This window comes from Eschrichtius robustus, chromosome 12 (genome assembly GCF_028021215.1).
Source record: "Eschrichtius robustus isolate mEscRob2 chromosome 12, mEscRob2.pri, whole genome shotgun sequence".
NCBI lineage: Eukaryota > Metazoa > Chordata > Mammalia > Artiodactyla > Eschrichtiidae > Eschrichtius > Eschrichtius robustus.
This window is the reverse complement of record NC_090835.1, coordinates 65,971,128-65,988,774: the sequence shown is the minus strand read 5'-3', so window position 1 is coordinate 65,988,774 and position 17,647 is coordinate 65,971,128. Positions and strand designations below refer to the sequence as shown.

Below are 17,647 nucleotides of genomic sequence, written 5' to 3'. Positions count from 1 at the left end.
AGATTGAAACTCCAACTTGAATTTTGTTAGAATGGAAGTACCTTTTTAATATTATTTGTGTCCTTATATGTAAAAGATGAAATTATTTGGCCTTTGGAAATACTTAGAGTTTAAATGACTTTTCAAATGTCATTTTACAAATTTGGTATAATAACCAAATTTAATGTATTACTCCAAGAGAATTTTTGTATAGTTCTTCTCCTCTTTTGTCCTCATCTCATTCTATTCCTCTTCTTTAATCATTAATTTCCATTTTGCCAAAATCTATAGCTTTACCAGCTGCTTGAGGATATAGTTATATGAAACATATTTTATTTTTCAATAACATCTTTATGTAGAATATTAATCAAGGGTGATATGTAAAGACATGGATCTTCCTTAATTTTACAGGTAAACCAATTTGGTTTAAGTTAATAAAAATGTTTGGAATAAATGTGGCTATTTCAACTTTTGATAAAGACAGCTGCCTTTTGATAAAACCTCAAATTTCAGATATAAAATATGTAATAAAGTGAAACAGACTTTCAACCTAGAATTCTGACAAGTTCCTTCTTCTGAGCCTATATAAGAAAAATAAATAAATTATACTTTAGAATTTTCTCAGCAGAGAAAAGGAAGATTCTCACAATGAGATTTTTTTTTAAATAGTAATCTTTATTTATTTTTATATTTATTTTTGGCTGTGTTGGGTCTTCGTTTCTGTGCGAGGGCTTTCTCTAGTTGCGGCAAGCGAGGGCCACTCTTCATCGCAGTGCACGGGCCTCTTCACTATCGCAGCCTCTCTTGTTGCGGAGTACAGGCTCCAGACGCGCAGGCTCAGCAGTTGTGGCTCACGAGCCTAGTTGCTCCACGGCATGTGAGATCCTCCCAGACCAGGGCTCGAACCCGTGTCCCCTGCGTTAGCAGGCAGATTCTCACCCACTGTGCCACCAGGGAAGCCCTCACAATGGGATTTTAATCATATTAATGAAAACTTGAAAATGACATAGTTGCTAGTAAAATAGGAAATCTGTGTCTTGTTTCCGTAGCCCAACTGAAAAACATTTGCTGTTTTGTGTCTGTATATTGTTTATCTGAATAGAATGAGTACTATTAGGTGTTCAAAATACTTAAGAAACCTGGAGTGTGTTGGAGAGGGATTATTCAGCAAATATTCTAGGTAATGTGGTTAACGTTTTTCAATTTAGCTTGATGAGCCCCTGAAAATTAAATTATTTCCCCTGTCTCTTAGCTTTTAGAATGATTCTTCTCTACCACCAAAGGTATGTGGGCTTTCAACTTTCAGGCGTCAAAGTGAAAAATAATACACAATTCTCAGAAGCTAGCGGTGAAAAAAATTATCTAAGAGAGAAAAGAGAGTAGTAGAGTTAAATAAACAGAGGGTTAGGTGCATATAACTTGACTATAAAGACATAGGAAAGACTTATACTAAATACAAAAATGCTACTGCAATATTTCATAACTTCTGTGTAACTCCTTGATACCTTGATATTCAAGTTTCTTATCCAGATAGAAATTACTATTGAATAAATAGGACCTGTGGTATTTTTGCCATGTGGTATGTTTGATTTTTTATGTCAGGTTAATTAATTGTTGACATTAAAGTAACACAGTTATTGCTCAATTAAAGAATGCAGCCTCTTAAAACATGAATAAAAAGTTTTGTTCTGTTTTGTTGTAATTGTTGTTTTAATTATTGGGGAATATTTGGTTAAGGCCAATGCTATAAATTAAGAAAATAATGGTTTGAAACATGTGAAACACTTTACTCATCTCTTTAAATTAGGGACTATAAAATTTTGCTCAAATATAACAGAATGTCTATTCTTCAAGCTCTGTTATCACCCACGTTTTTATTAATAGTAGCAACTATTCAGTGATCCTTTGCCATGTTCTTATACTGTGTAACATCCTATGCCATGGGCCACTTATCACAGACTTGATATACAGCATCTCAATTTTCCCAACATTCCTACAGAATAGGAGTTATTCACTTGATTTTATAGATGAGAAATTTGAGGCTCAAAAAGGTTATATTCTTCTCTTAGTCCACCTCGCTAGAAAAATGACAGAATCAGAGAGATATGTAGGGACAGATATTTGTGGAAGTAAAGGAAACACTGAAGAGTGACTTAGGAAGAAGGAGTACAAAAATAAAGGGGAAATTTAGCAAGGATGATATCTGACCTAAAAAGATAAAAATAGGAAAGAGTGAGAAGAAGGAATACGATGGGTGGAGTGAAAGTTTAGATAGTTTCTTGATTACTTATCATCTTGCTTTGGAAACTTTCAAACGTACATAAAAGAAGAGAGAATATGATAATGATTCCTCATGTACCCACCACCCTGTTTCATTAATTATCAACTTGTGTTCAATTTTGTTTCCTCCGTATCCCCCACTGCTGCTGAATTAAGTTGAAGAAAATCACATGTAACAGATTATTTCATTTCATCTGTAATTGCTTCAATATAATTCTCTAAAAAATAAGGGCTTTTAAAAAAAAATTATCAAACCTAAAAAAAGCATTACTATTAAATACCTAGTCAGTATTGAAATTTCTCTGTTACCTAAATGTCTTTTGACATTTGTTGAATGTTGATGGAAAATTTCTCAAAAACTTGCTAAAAAGTCAATTTCAAGTTTACATTAAAAAAAAAAAAGTTCAGTTGGCCTCTCACTGTTATACTGCATAACTTTTATTTTCCTGTTAATTCTGTACTGTATTCCTCAGAGCAACTGTTCTGGACCTTCTTCATTCCCATGCAAGCCCACAGTCTGAGCGTTCACTAACCACAGCCCCAGAGGAAGGCTTTACCCCCAGCCATGAAGTGTATGCTGAGGGCATCCAGTGACAGTCACCTAATCTGTTTCCCTTTCCTCCTCTCACAATACCCTATACACCATCAAAATGTTTCTTGCAGTTAGTACTCATTCTCTTCTTCCCTGTAGTCTTAGCACATCCGTAGAACCTAATTCTAAGGCAAACTCTTCCTCCTCTGCTCATGCCATCCCATTCTGACTCCACCGAGATTGTATGCCATCAACTGTATTACCTCTTTCCTATTTTATTCCTTTGAGGTCCACCCAACTTTTCCTGTATGCCTAAAAACACTTAAGTTTCAATGGTTAATTTTAAAAAAGCATTGATGAAAGGATGGATGAATAGATAAATAGGTAGGTAGGAAAAACATAGTACAACTTTTTAGCGTGGTGTTTATCACGTTGTTTTGAATTTCCTTATATACAAAATACTCCTTTCAAATTTTAAATTTTCTTATAATGGTACAATAATTTTCCATGTAATTTAGGTCTCTAATACCTGATGAGCCCTGACTAGCCTCTCTCTTGTTTTTCTCAAGCACTCAGCCACTGAGTCTTGTCAAGTCATCCTTTGCAGCTTTACCTCCCTTCCTTCTATTCCTGCTGCCTTCATTCACATTGGGATCTTACACATTTATGCTGCATTACGATTGAAACCTCCTAACTCCTCTACTTGCTGGTAGGTGTTCCAGTTTCTCACTCATCCCATGTATACTAACATATTAATCTTCTTAAGTATTTTTCCAATTACATAATTCTTTGGTGAAAAGCTTTACATGCTTCCCCATTGTGCCTTGTGGAATCTGTAGTTAGCCTGGCGTGCAAGGGCTGCCCTCTACAATCTTGGCCAAATTGACCTTTCTAATCTTTCTAGCCTTATGGCTAACTCCTCCTCAGCAGATTTCCATATCCCAACAAAATGGGTTCTAATGCTGTTCCTGGTGAGTATTCTTAATGCTTCAGATCCTGTTACCCAAACGTTTCCTCCCCTTTAAGTGCTACTCTACAATTTTCCCAACAAAACTAGTAATAGATTCTTATTCCTTTCTTCCCTCTTTGTCTTTCCACCTGCAGTGCCCTTCACTCCTTTCTTCCTGACAGACATCCCTTTATATTGGAAAAATTTAAATAAGATAATAGTTATTCCAAGCCAATGGATAGTTATGCTACAGATTAAAGGAGATCTCCTAAGAGTCTCAGGAAAACAAGTGACTTTGGTCAGTTTGCCAAGATCTAGATTCTGACACCTTGGCTTGGGGGCCCATGCTCAGGACCCTTGTCAGGCCAAGTTTCAGGAGAAGTCACTTTTTGGAAGTGCTGGGGAAATGAGAACTTGTAAGAGGGCTGAACTGTGAAATCAGTAAAAGGACTATGGCTCTTCTTGCTGTTTCTTTTAAGCCTGATCAGGATTTCAAAATATGCATTTTTGGAAGATGCAAACATTCAGTCCATAATACTGGTGTATAAGTACTTTCAATCATGTAACACAATGCAGAAAGGGAGGGAAATATCCATAATTATGCAACTCTTCTGAGTTGACAAACATATGTACTACTTCTACAGATTTATGTTGTAGCCATAACACAGCCCAAACATTCCCCCTTACATCTTCTATTGAATTTTAGTACAATACCCAGGATTTTTGTTTGTTTGTTTTTCACTTTCACCAGGTCGTGGTAGGTGAGATTTTTACAAGCTAAGTACAATGCATGTTTTAATCCAATTGTTGGGTAATTGGGAGTGAATGAATAGTTACTGAAACATAGAATTTTAGAACTTGGTACACACACGATCGTCTGTGATTTATTTAATATATAATAGAGGTCCGTGAGACTCAGAATCATTTCACGACTTTCCAAAGGTTACACAATTTATGGCAGACCAAACTAGTTGATATCAATTTAGCTACTAGTATAGATGCTTATATATGTGCAGAAATTATGGCATTCATAATGTAAAGCTGAAACTTACTAAACAATATTACAGTGCATACAATATATTATATATGAAATTTCACACAAAATGGATACTTTTATTTAAGCTGCAGAAGGATAAGGACCAAAAGCACTTATTCTTAATATCAGGCTCTCTTTTTTCTGAAATCCATTTAGCACATTGCTTTTAACAGGTATTACAGACTCAGAGATATATATTTCCTAAGTGATCATTTCCCTTGATTTCTATTACTCAATTCTTAAGGTTTTCTAGTTGTGTTGAATTTTATTATAGATACGGTTATTAAAAACCTTTGTTGATTTTTTTTTTTTAATTTGAACACCTTATTAGAGTTCCTTCTGTTGGAAAAAGGTAAATCCTCCTGTATATATGTAGGCAATTACCAAGGAAGTCCAAATCCTTTCAAATGGTGCTTAGTATTTTGAAGCATAAAAGGTATAATATTCACTTTTTCAATTTTGAGTGTCTTACTGACAGTTCTGTGACTACAGATCATTAACCCAAGGTATACTTACATTTCTTTAAATATCTAGGTCATATAAAAACATATTGCTAATAGTGTTCTATCTTAATGGATTATAGTGGAAAAAACAGTATGGGTTTCAAAATTAAAATTCTGAAGATGGTGAGGCATATTTCTAAGGAAATGCAAGTAATTCAGTGTCAACATTGTGATGAACATTTTCTATCAAATCTATCATGCTTTTCATTTTTCTTGTCATTGGTTTCTACCTCACATTCTAAAAACTATTTCACTGCACTTATAACATTATCATAAAAAGAGGGCTTCATGTTCCTCTTTAGTCAATATGATTCATTAGAGTTTAGATATTTTCAATATGAATGTTGCTATCAGATACATTTTCCCAAGATACTATTTTGTGCACATATTTTCCTCTTCAGGATTTATATTGCTCTCAAGATCAAATCTAAACATGTGTCAGATTTTCAAGATCCTTCATAGCAGTTACGCAGATAAACCCTAAGTAAATTTGTTCCATATTCATAAGTGTGATAATCTTTGTGTTTAACTTTAGGTTAATTCAATAAACATTTATTAAAATATTACTGTTACCATCATTCTAATTTTTGCCTCTATTTCTATAATGCTAGTCTTCCAGCTTGGATGACTAAAAATAATCTTTATTCATTATTTAAGGCTTATTCATGAAGCCCTGGTAGTGTATTTCATTCTACTGGGTACCCACCCTAACAACCTTGTACAATTAGAGCTTTTTCTCCCCTTTCTCTGAATTACATAACAACTCATTATTTACTTTCCTAAATGGGCTTAAATTGTATCATGAAGTTATCATAAATTTATTGTCATTGTTTATATTATTTTAATTCAGTATGTCTAGGTCACTTCAGGAAAATTTACTACTCTGAGAAAAATAAGTGGAAACTCATATCCTTGAATCAGTTTCTCTGAAACTACTAAAAGATGCAAAGTTTCACTCAAATCTTAAAAGTCACTCAGAATATCTTCCTGAAAGTTTTCTAAGTCTCATGTTGCTGATGAATGCATTTGCGTGTTTACTTTTTCAATTTATCAAACAAGAATAAAACAGTAATTAATGAAGAAGCAAGAGAAGAAGTTTAAAATTATATAACATGGTAGTTTAATGAATACCATTTAATGCAACTGGTTTCTGTATTGACTTATGAAATCAATTAATGTACTTTTTGAAAAGCCTTGTACTAATCAGGTATATCATTTTTATTTCATTATATATAGTCATTGTGGTTATTTCTACAGCACAGTGTGATTTAGTTAACTAGCTGGGAGTGTAACACCTTCAGATCAGGTTTGGCATACCTCATTTCTAATTATCATTCCTTTCCATGAATGTAACCCACCATTACATTTAAAAAAAAAGGCTACATTTTATTTTGCCTTTCTTGGCACAGCTGAAATTTTCTGTAGACTTTATATAAGTTTTCAAGATATCTACTGGGTGCTGGGAACCAGAAATCTTGATAAGGTACCTGACTCCATTGACATCACATAAACTTGTCAAAGATGTGTAATCTGGTCTCCTGGATCCTGATGCATTGTGTTATCTGTCATGCAAGAGAGACTGTCATTTGTTCTACCTTTTATGTGCTAGAATATTCCATTGGCTGAGTGACTTCAATTACTTTTTACAAACAAAACCCTTTATTTATCTGGTCATGAGTTTTTGTTCATTTCCAAAGTCTCAAGTAATTTGTTACAGGAGACTATCAGACAAATTAAAGATAAATTCTTTAGATATACTGATTAATTTTTTACAAAGAATACCATGTAGTATAAGAATGTTTCTTTATTTTAAAATTTCCTTTCTAGTTAAAAAAAAAAAAAAAAAAATAGTGCTAGACTGCTCCAGACATATGTTTTTTAAAGTTATTTTGTAAAATAAATTTATAAAATGGACATTTTCATTTCTTTATCTCAATGTCCATACACCATCACATCACTCATTATTGTATATAAATGCATTCATTAATAATTGTGGATGTGATTGAAGGTTTTTGCATGTTTGATTTTATAGAGAATATGCACAAGACACAGGTGAGGCTGTTCTCACTAGCTTCTCCTTTCTCCTGACACCTCATACCATTTATAAATAAGGAAACGATCACATGAGGCCATTAGAGTGATTGAAATTGTTCTTCCTAAAGAAAATCTGATTGAAGTATGTTTCACTGGTAGTTTAAAGAATGTCATCATCTTGTATAATTTGAACATGGCCCAGTATTTTGTTCTAACATCTTATTGGATTAAATCATATATTATCCATGACCTTCTTCATGTTCTAACATACTTGCAATGTATCCAGTACATTATCCTAGCTATTGTTGCCGTGTGTCTATTCCCAGGACATTTCTTCCCTTCTCATTTCTTGAAAATTTTTGTTCCTTGGTGAGAGAGAATAGCTCTCAACCACATTGACTGGTCTGATTTTAAATTTATGACTTGGTGGGTCCTTAATGCCACCCTGCAGTCACACTATATTCTGTAGTCTGTTCCCTCTTCTACCCTCCTAGCTGACTACTTAACCCCCTTTCCTCATACCGCTAAAGTGGCTTCCATAATCCAAGATCTTCTCAGTTGAAGACCTTGCCTCCCATTTCACTGAGAAAGTGGCATTATTCAGAGGAGAACGTCCATAGCCCCTCCACCACATCTGTACTTCCACCAGCACCTGCACCTTGTACCTGGCCTTCTGGCTTGGTAGTACAATGATCTTTTGCAGATCTTTATTCCCTGTGCTCTAATTATTTTTTGCACTAGATCCTTTTTTGTATTGCCTGCTCAAAGGCCTTCCTCCAGAAATCCCTTGTTTCCCCATCCCACCTCCCACCATCTCTTGCATCACTGATTTTCACTCTTTACTGGAGCATTTCATTAGCACACAGACCTGCTGTTATTTCTCTCACCTTAAAACAAAACAAAAAATACAACTTCTCTTGACCCAGCTTTACCCACAGCTACTGCTCTATTTTTCTGCATCTCATTGTAGCCAGATTACTCAAAAAGAGTTACCTATACCTGCTACTTTCAGTATCTGTCCTCTCAAACCCTATTAAACCCCTCCCAAGAAAGCTTTTGCTCTCACCACTCCACTAAAACTACACTGTGAAGTCATCAATAACCTGTATATTACTAAATCCAATGAATGCTTAATCCTCATGTTACTTGGCCTTGCAGTAGGGTATGACACTCTTGAGGACACCCTTCTTCTTGATACCCTGTCTTAACTTGCCTCTCAGGATGCCCCTTCTTTTAGTCTTCCTTTGCTAGCCCCTCTTGTACTAGATCTCCTAACTATTCATCCAGTCTCCCTGGATGACTTGGATTTAATTGTCATCTCTACACTACAACAGCCAGTTGACAGCTCTGGCCTAGACCTCCCTACTCAGTATTCCACTTGAATATCCAAGTCCCTCAAACTTAACTTGCCTTTTCAGTCTTTTACCTAAAATTTAGTGTAGCTGTACCCTCCCCTATATCAGTTGATGACAACTCTGTCCTTCAGGTTGGTGAGCTGAAAAATCTTACAGTCATCCTCTTTTTCCCCCCTCTTTCTCCCACATCCTATATTCAGTCCATCTAGAAGTCCTTTTGGCTCAAAATATCCAGTGCTGACCATTTCTCCTCATCACTGATAGTGGCTGGTACCAGCACCGTCTGGTCCTGGCCACCATCACCTCCCACTGGAATTGCTCCAATAGTTCTAACTGGCCTCCCTGTTTCCACCCTGCCTTCCAGCCTTAAAGTCTGTTCTTAACACAGTAGCCTGAACAATCCTTTTCTAACATAAATGAGACCATATTATTACTTCACTAATAACCACCAACAGCTTACACTCTTATTCAGGAAAAACCACTGAAGGCTTTATAATGCCTTCAAGGCGTTGTGATTAGTTTCTCCCTTTCTTGTTTTATTTCTGACCTTTCAGTTTCTTGAACCTAATATAGGACCTTTGCATTGCTGGGTCCCCCTGCCTGGGACACGCTTCCTCAGGATATCCATCTTGAGGACTTCCTTAAAGGACATTATCTCAGAAAGGCTTACCCCGAAAGCCCCAAACCCCTACTTCTCAATTTCCAGGGAACTGTGATTCCCCCTTATCCTGCTCTAATTTTTTCCCAATAAACATCATCTTATAGTTTATCACATAATTTACCTCTTCTCTGTATTGCTTGTGGTTTCTTCCCCCACTTTGTAAGCTTCACAAAGGGCAAGGATTCTGTCCTTCTCATCTGGCATATAGTCAGTAGAATGATTTCCCTTTCTTTCAGCATCATTTCACTCCCGCTGCTTCTCGAAGGCAATAATGGTTCTGTTTCCAACAGTTAACTTGGACTCTCTCCATTTTAGGGGCCTGTTCCTTAGGATATTTCTCTCTGCATTTACCTTTTTAATCGTATCTTTTGTCCATTTTGTTTTCTTTTACTTGTTCTGTCTGCTAAGCTAATTTTAAGCATATGTATTTAATTTTCTGGTCTTCAAGTCTTCTTATACCCTTTCTTATTTTTGGTCCTTTCTTAGCTATATTTCAATTTCTAGAAGATTTTTTTCTCTGTCCTAGTTCTCCAAGACTTTTATTCTTATCAACAAGTTACAGAAATCTTGCTTTTCCCTGGAAATATTTCCCATGAAAACTGTAGCACCAATTTCTACCCTCTATCTACCTGTCCCCTCCATTCACCCTACAGGCAACCTTGATTGCCATGATTTGGATCTGCCCTTCACTCAACATTCTACTGAAATGAAGATTCCCTTTGACTTAAAGCTAGTATGAAATTACTTAGTGTTACAAATATGTATATAGTTTGTTTATTTTCAATATACTTTTCTATCTTCTATTTTAGAAAACTGCACAAATATTTGTGTATACATTTATATATATATATATATATTATGCATTGAACTATTTTCTGTTTTGTCTAATTTTTCCTGAAAGCAAGCAATTTCTAGATCTTTCTCTATTGGGTACCTAAAATTGTTTCATTTTCTTATCTTTAATAGGTCATTGCTTTAGTGATGGATATATTTACAGACGTGGACATTTTCAAAGAAATAGTGGAGGCATCAACTCGAAGGATATCTGTGTACATTCTGCTTGATGAATCAAACTTTAATCATTTCCTATGTATGACCGAGAAACAGGGCTGTCAAGTTCAACGTCTCAGAGTAAGTATTTTATGCTTTGTTTTGTTTTCTTCAACTATTTTATCTTTATCTCAGTCATTGAATGTAAGGCATGTTAAGTTATATTACTCTAAATGTACACCATATATTTAAGGTCGTGACCACAGAAGGGGTCCCTTGTACTTTTCAGACTGTGACTTCACCATCTTCGTGATGGTTTTATAGGATGCTTTTCTTGATGGTGGGACACTTAAGCTTCTGAGTTAACTTTGCTGCCAGTCATAATTAATTTACAACCTTGAAACGACTGGCTTGAGTGATTCTTTCATTCAGCAGATATTGCTTGTCACAGTCATTTAGTATAGTGTTTTCAGTGATGTTTGACTTATTAAAAGACAGGTGGATTTTAATCTTAGTTATTTTGTTATCATGCTACTATAACCTGAGAAGGGCTCTTGCAGTAGGACCCTAAGTGACTTATAGAACCATCCTGTGCAAATGATATAAGTTATGTTAAAATATATTATTTTAAGTGACCATTTTCCTTGAGTACTTCTTTTTTGGGTGGTGTTTTAAAATGTGCTTTTCACTATTTTTGTTGTTGTTGTTATGTTTTAAAAAATTATTTCATGTGTACTTTTTTGGTTACTAAGTTTTTATGATGACATATTTTACTTTTCAAAATATCCCCTTTCTAGCCATAATTTTTACTTTATATTTACATGCAATTCTAGAATATCCGAGTGCGGACAGTAAAAGGCCAAGATTATCTTTCCAAAACAGGAGCAAAATTTCATGGAAAAATGGAACAGAAATTTTTGTTAATTGACTGCCAGAAAGTTATGTATGGTTCCTACAGGTAAGATCATTGTGTTTACTTCCAGTATTATCAATCATTTATAGAATTTATGAGTTTCAAGTTTTAATGTAATCTGTTTAGTTATTTCTTAAAAATAAAAGAAGAACCCTTGCATGAAAAGCTTGGAAACTTGAATTTCAGTTCTGGCTGTGAAGTAGTTGTGCAAGTCACATAACTTCCTTGGGCTTCAAGTTCTTCCTCCCCAAAATGAGAGAGTTGACTAATATCTCAGGTTTCCTAAAGCTCTATAATGCTAAAAGTGTTTTTGTTCCTTATGAAAACAGTATGAAGCATAATAATTGTTCATAAAAATAGAAGCTGTGTATCACCTTGAAGAACCTGCCTAATGGATTGCTCTTATTTTAGTATTATTGAGACTCTGATGATTATCATGTTGTCATCATAGGACTACTGAAAAATCATTGAAGAGTCTGGCTGTTAAAATGCCATGGTAGACACTAGGCAAGGTTTATCAGCCCCAGATCTACTCTCTGGCATCTTTCTAAGGTACCACTGGTGGAATATATCTACTTCTGTTCTAGCTTGGCTCTTATGTTTCATTCCCAGTCCTTACAACTTCTCTGTAAGGCAGTTGTTTTTATCTACATTTTATAAATGATGAAACAGAAGTTCTAGAAGGTTCAGTGACTTGCCCAAAACATCACAGCTAAGGGCCAAAAGACAGTTCAGGTCTGGCAACCCAGTCTAGGTCCAGCTGACTCCAGAGTAAAAGTGCTGCCTTCAAACTCCCTTATAAATTCCAGGCGTTGGTCCTGAATGGGATACACAGTAAGGCTATATCAATAGGCAGATAAAAACACCAAAAACACATGAACTCCTAGGTCACTCAATACTAAAGACTGCAGGAAGAAACCAGGAGAGCTGTGGATGTCAACAGGACAATGTGAGGGCTAATTTTGCCTCTTCTCTTAAGAACTTAAAAAGTCCACAAGAAGGAGGCAACACATTGAATGGGGTGGCCATGGACAAGTTACTTAACTTGGTTGCCCTTTAGTCTCCTCCTCTCTAAAAGGAGGATAATAATAGAACCTACCTTGTTTCGTGAGAATTAAATGAGTTAATTCATCCAAAGCCCCTAATGTCAGCTGCTATTTTAGGCCTGTTTTAACTGTTAATACTTGCTAAATTTCTCTATGAGCTCAGAGACCCTATATTGAAAATCCTCTTTGGAATTTTAAAGGAAAATATGTTAAGAGCAGAAATTACAACTAGTGCTTGAAATTAATGAATTCTTTTAAAGACTCATTATTTGTGTTTCTATTTAGTCAGACCCACTTGTATTTAGAGGGGTTTTAATTGAAATTTTAATTAAAATGGGAGTTCACTTGACTTATAGAATGGTGTTTATTAATCTCATCATAATGAGTACTTTCTATTTTTATTATTTAACTTGACTTTGAAGATTATCTTCAACAATAAATTCACATCAACTTTGTCTTACTAGGTATTAACAGGTGATATCTGTTGAGATGACTGTAACTGAGCTACTTTAAAATTGGTGTTGGAAAAAACAAACAAACAAACAGCAACAGAAACTCTTTATCTTATCTATATCATAAGCCAGAGGCAAAATTTAAGTTACTGTTTGTGTAAGTGAATATGGAATACATAGGACCACAGATTATTAAAATTCATCAAAACAATTATCTAACAACTCTACTCTCTTTATTATTTCATGTTAATTTTAAATATACTTCTTTTAAAAAAAATTGATGGTTTTCAGCCCTTGTCATTTTTGCTTTTTTCTAATAATTATGGATTTTTCCTATTGTTACCAAATGTAAGAGGATCTGGTGGAACTGTTATGAACCAGTCTTTGTAGAAACTGGTTAAAACTGTACTCCCTTTTGGGTAAAGGAGTTTTGGCCTTCATCTCTCCTGTTCTAGTATTGCCATTGTTTTCCTTGTAGGCAAATTCAGAATGCCTTCTTCTTTAATTCAAATTTCTTAGCCACAAAACTTCTTGAAATGCTAAATGCCCATCATTTCTAGAGAGGTTTGGCATCTGTACTCACCACGTCACACAGTGTGTGACAGCTCACATGTCACAAGGACAGTTTTATCAGGAAAACACAACAGGTGTTTTGCTACATCATGATACTAACAATGAGGAGATAAAACACACATACTTTTTTTTGAATTGGATACCCTCATTTGAAATTGTCATAGGAAACCTGGAAGATACTTAGTATTGTCCACAGATTTGACTAAGAGAGAAATTTGTATGTTTTTAAAAAATCCTGTGATCTCCCTGCTTTGCTTTCAAGATTTCCCCCACTAGTTCATCAGTCTCTTATATAGCTTCTTATTTCAGCTAAATATAATTTGTTTTCTGTGTTCAACCAAAACATAGCCACTATTGCTTCCTTCCTTTTTCCATACATTTCTTCTTCGACACAAATTGTTTTCCCACACTTTTCAAGTTTGAGCTTCTAGGCTTCTAGTCTCTGTCAAAATACTGCTAAACTCTTACCGTCTCTGGGGATTTTCTTCTATTTGATAGCTGATTATTTATTCTTTACTTGCTGTTTTTAACAAACTTTATATTCATACCTTCAGTTGGATTGAAAATTCCTCGAATGATTCACTTTTGTACTATTTCTTGTAAGTCATCCTGGTGGTCCACACATCTGTACATAAAAATATTCTTCTCATACTATGCATTCAGTAAGCATACTGATAAAATTAAGCATATCAGAATAAGAAGATTTTCAAGTTATACACTGCTGCTTATGGTATTTTTTGTATCTTAGATTATTGTTCTGCACATTCTTTTAATATTTCCATCTGCCTCTGTTATTATCTTCCCTGTATAAATAGTAAGCTCCTTTATTGTGGAGAATGGCTCTGTCTCCTTTTTGTTTCGTATTAACCCCCATTATATCACGTACATTTTTTGAGACATAACATGTTAGCAATGGCCTTTTCAGCTCAGTTACTCTGTATGTTACATTATCAAGATTTTCTAAAATAAGATTTAAAATTATATATGAAACTTCAAGATAACTGTTGCCTCTAAACTCCAGGAGAGGGATTTGAAGTTCCACAAAGTACTATAAAGTAATTACAAACTTCAATCCCTTAGCAATTGCATTCTACATGGAAAGGTCTTAATTGGCATTCTGATTGGCATGGTTTGTAAGGACTGAATTTACTGTATATACTGAGTGAAGTGAAGGATGCCCTTAGTGGCTGAAGCTGCTGCCACAAATCCTGTCTGTTTCCAAACCCTGGCACCTAAATTACACTTACACTTAAGCCACAGAGATGGAATACATGCATTAGCACAGACGATCTTGCATCATGACATGCTAGGACCATAAGGAATTGTAGGGATTTTGCTGTCCTTATCCTCATTCTGTCCGGGAGGAAACTGAGGTCCAAGTTCATGTGGAATAGACAGCTTGGCAGAGACCAGGTCTCTCAACTTTTCCTCCAATACCAGCTTGCCTGCACCCTGCCAGGATGCTGTATATGGAATATAATGTCATATTTTACTCCATAAAATCTTAGTAGGCAGAGATGCAAAATGCACACCAGGCTTTTCTTTGTACTTCTTGAAATTATGGATGGATTGAAAGCCAGGACTTGTGTTGCTTTGTTATTTAACATATGAATATGGGAGTGGGGAGACATGTACTGCAAGCATGTAATGACTGAAGATGTTCTAAATTATGGTAGTTAAGGAAAATAAACAAAAATACTCTTTTGTCGACATTAAATGACACATTTTTCTTAATAGAGCTAAATATTGTCAGCACAATTAAAATTTGCCTATCTTGATTTTTTTTTTTTTTCCCAGCTACATGTGGTCATTTGAAAAAGCGCACCTCAGCATGGTTCAGATAATCACAGGACAACTTGTTGAGTCCTTTGATGAAGAATTTAGGACTCTCTATGCCAGGTCCTGTGTCCCCAGCTCATTTGCACGGGAAGAGTCAGCAAGGGTGAAGTACAACAAAGTGCTCTGGGAGAATGGCACTTTCCAGCGTTCAGTGTCTTCCTTAGCTTCCATTTCCAGCCAAAGAAACCTTTTTGGTAGACAAGACAAAATTCATAAACTAGATTCTAGCTACTTCAAAAAGAGAGGGATATATACTCTCAATGAACGTGACAAATATAGCATAAGAAATCATGCATACAGACCTCATTTTGTTCCCAACTTTAATGATCCAATCCATCAGCATCAACACAGTCAGATAAATGAAAATTGGAAGAGGCATAGTTATGCTGGGGAACAGCCAGAAACAACACCATACCTGCTGCTTAACAGGGCTCTGAATCGAACCACTAATGCTCCCTGTAATTGGAAAAGGCCTTCAGATAGTCTCAGTGTGGCATCCTCATCACGGGGAGGCTATGCAGGCCACCAGAACACACCTGCCCAGAGTTTTGCTGACCGACTTGCCCAGAGGAAGACGACAAACCTTCCAGAAAGGAATTCCAACGTGCGGAGGTCTTTTAACGGGACAGATAATCATATTCGCTTTTTGCAACAACGCATGCCAACCCTTGAACATACCACCAAGTCATTCTTGCGTAACTGGAGAATTGAATCCTACTTAAATGATCATTCAGAAGCTTCCCCTGATTCCAATGGATCGGCTCTAGGTGACCGGTTTGAGGGCTACGAAGGTCCTGAGAATTTGAAAGCCAATACCGTTTATACTCACTCTCGGCTTCGTTCTTCTTTTGTGTTTAAACCCACTTTACCTGAGCAACAGGAAGTTAACAGTTGTACAACTGACTCCTCAAATTCAACAGTCATTGGTTCCCAGGGAAATGACATGCCTAAAAAGATCCCAGACACCCCAACAGGCGCACAGCATCTGACAGACAAACCCTCGCAGGAATCAACCCCCAAGCTCCCGTTGCAGTCGGAGGCATCAAAAACGCACACCCTACAGGTTCCCGAAAGCCACCTGGCAGTTTTAACCCCAACTACAAATGGCCCTACGGACTCAAACAACTATTTATATACAACCTTGTCTGCAAATAAGCAGACAGAAAACCTAAAGAATCAACAAAATGAGAATCTGCTTAAAAGGCGAAGTTTCCCATTCGTTGACCACTCGAAAGCCAATTTAAATCATGGAAATAGTAAGCATTATGTGTGTAGTACATTTACCAGGAATCCAATTAGACAACCAGAAAAACCTAAAGAGGATTTGTTAAAAAGTTCTAAAAGCATTCATAATGTGACCCATGCCATGGAAGAGGATGAGGAAGAGGAGGTTACCAAGAGAGACCCTCCGAGTGGCACTGCTATCAAGTCAGTTTCCATTGCTGCTTTGCTTGATGTGAATAAAGAAGAACCCAACAAAGAACTCACTTCCAAGAAAGAAGTGAAGGGTTCCCCAAGTTTTTTGAAAAAGGGATCTCAGAAGTTAAGGTCATTACTTAGCCTTACCCCAGAAAAGAAAGAAAATCTATCCAAAAATAAAGCACCTGCCTTTTATAGAATGTGTAGTAGTTCTGACACTTTAGTTTCTGAGGCTGAAGAGAATCAAAAACAAAAAAAATCAGAACCCAAAATTGATTCATCTCCTAGAAGAAAACATTCCTCTTCATCCAGCTCTCCAGGCAGCATCCACAAGGGTAAGGAAGATGTAGCAGTTTGTTCATCTCAGGGGATACATTCTTCACCTGATGAAAGTAACAAAACTATACCTTCTTCAGGTCCAGTTGAAAGCAAGTTCTTGGAAAGAGCAGGAGATGCATCTGCCCCGAGGTTCAACACTGAGCAGATCCAGTACCAAGATTCGAAGGAGATTAAAGCAGTTGTTGTTCCTGAACGAAAACCAGCTTCTTCTCCAAGACCAAAGCCCAATGATGAGCTTATAAGAACTCATTCAATTGACCGGCGTGTTTACAGTCGTTTTGAGCCATTTTGTAAGATTGAAAGCTCTAGTCAGCCAACAAGCAACATGCCAAATACCAGTACACACCACCCAGAAATGAAATCCTCAACTATGGGCAATAGTTATGGCAGGTCCAGCCCAATGCTTAATTACAACACTGGTGTTTACCACTCATATCAGCCAAATGAAAACAAGTTTCGAGGATTTATACAGAAGTTTGGAAGCTTCATACACAAAAATAAATGAAATACTGTAACTACAAATAGACTTTAAAATACAAAATGAATGAATGTGGCTATAAATATTTGTCCAAAGAACATTGTAGATTTTTTTTGTAATATCCTCATAGATTTCTATGGGGGAGGAATTTTGGGTGTGAAGTATGTGTTTACCAACTTACTAATGTATAGTAAAGTTATTGTTCTGTGTGATAAATTTAGTTGTGCTTAATTACACTATAGATGGAATGTCTATAAATACATGATTTT

At 35.9% G+C, this 17,647-nt stretch overlaps 1 protein-coding gene across 1 annotated transcript in view; it reads left to right on the top strand.

The window, feature by feature from the left end:
* FAM83B (family with sequence similarity 83 member B) overlaps window positions 1-17,405 on the top strand; it is a 68,063-nt gene extending 50,658 nt beyond the window's left edge. Inside the window, exons 2-4 of the mRNA XM_068558990.1 lie at window positions 10,296-10,460; window positions 11,153-11,277; window positions 15,101-17,405. Coding sequence (XP_068415091.1) covers window positions 10,296-10,460; window positions 11,153-11,277; window positions 15,101-17,405 — 2,595 coding nt within the window. The remainder of the gene's footprint in view (window positions 1-10,295; window positions 10,461-11,152; window positions 11,278-15,100) is intronic.
* The last annotated feature ends 242 nt before the right edge of the window (window positions 17,406-17,647 follow it).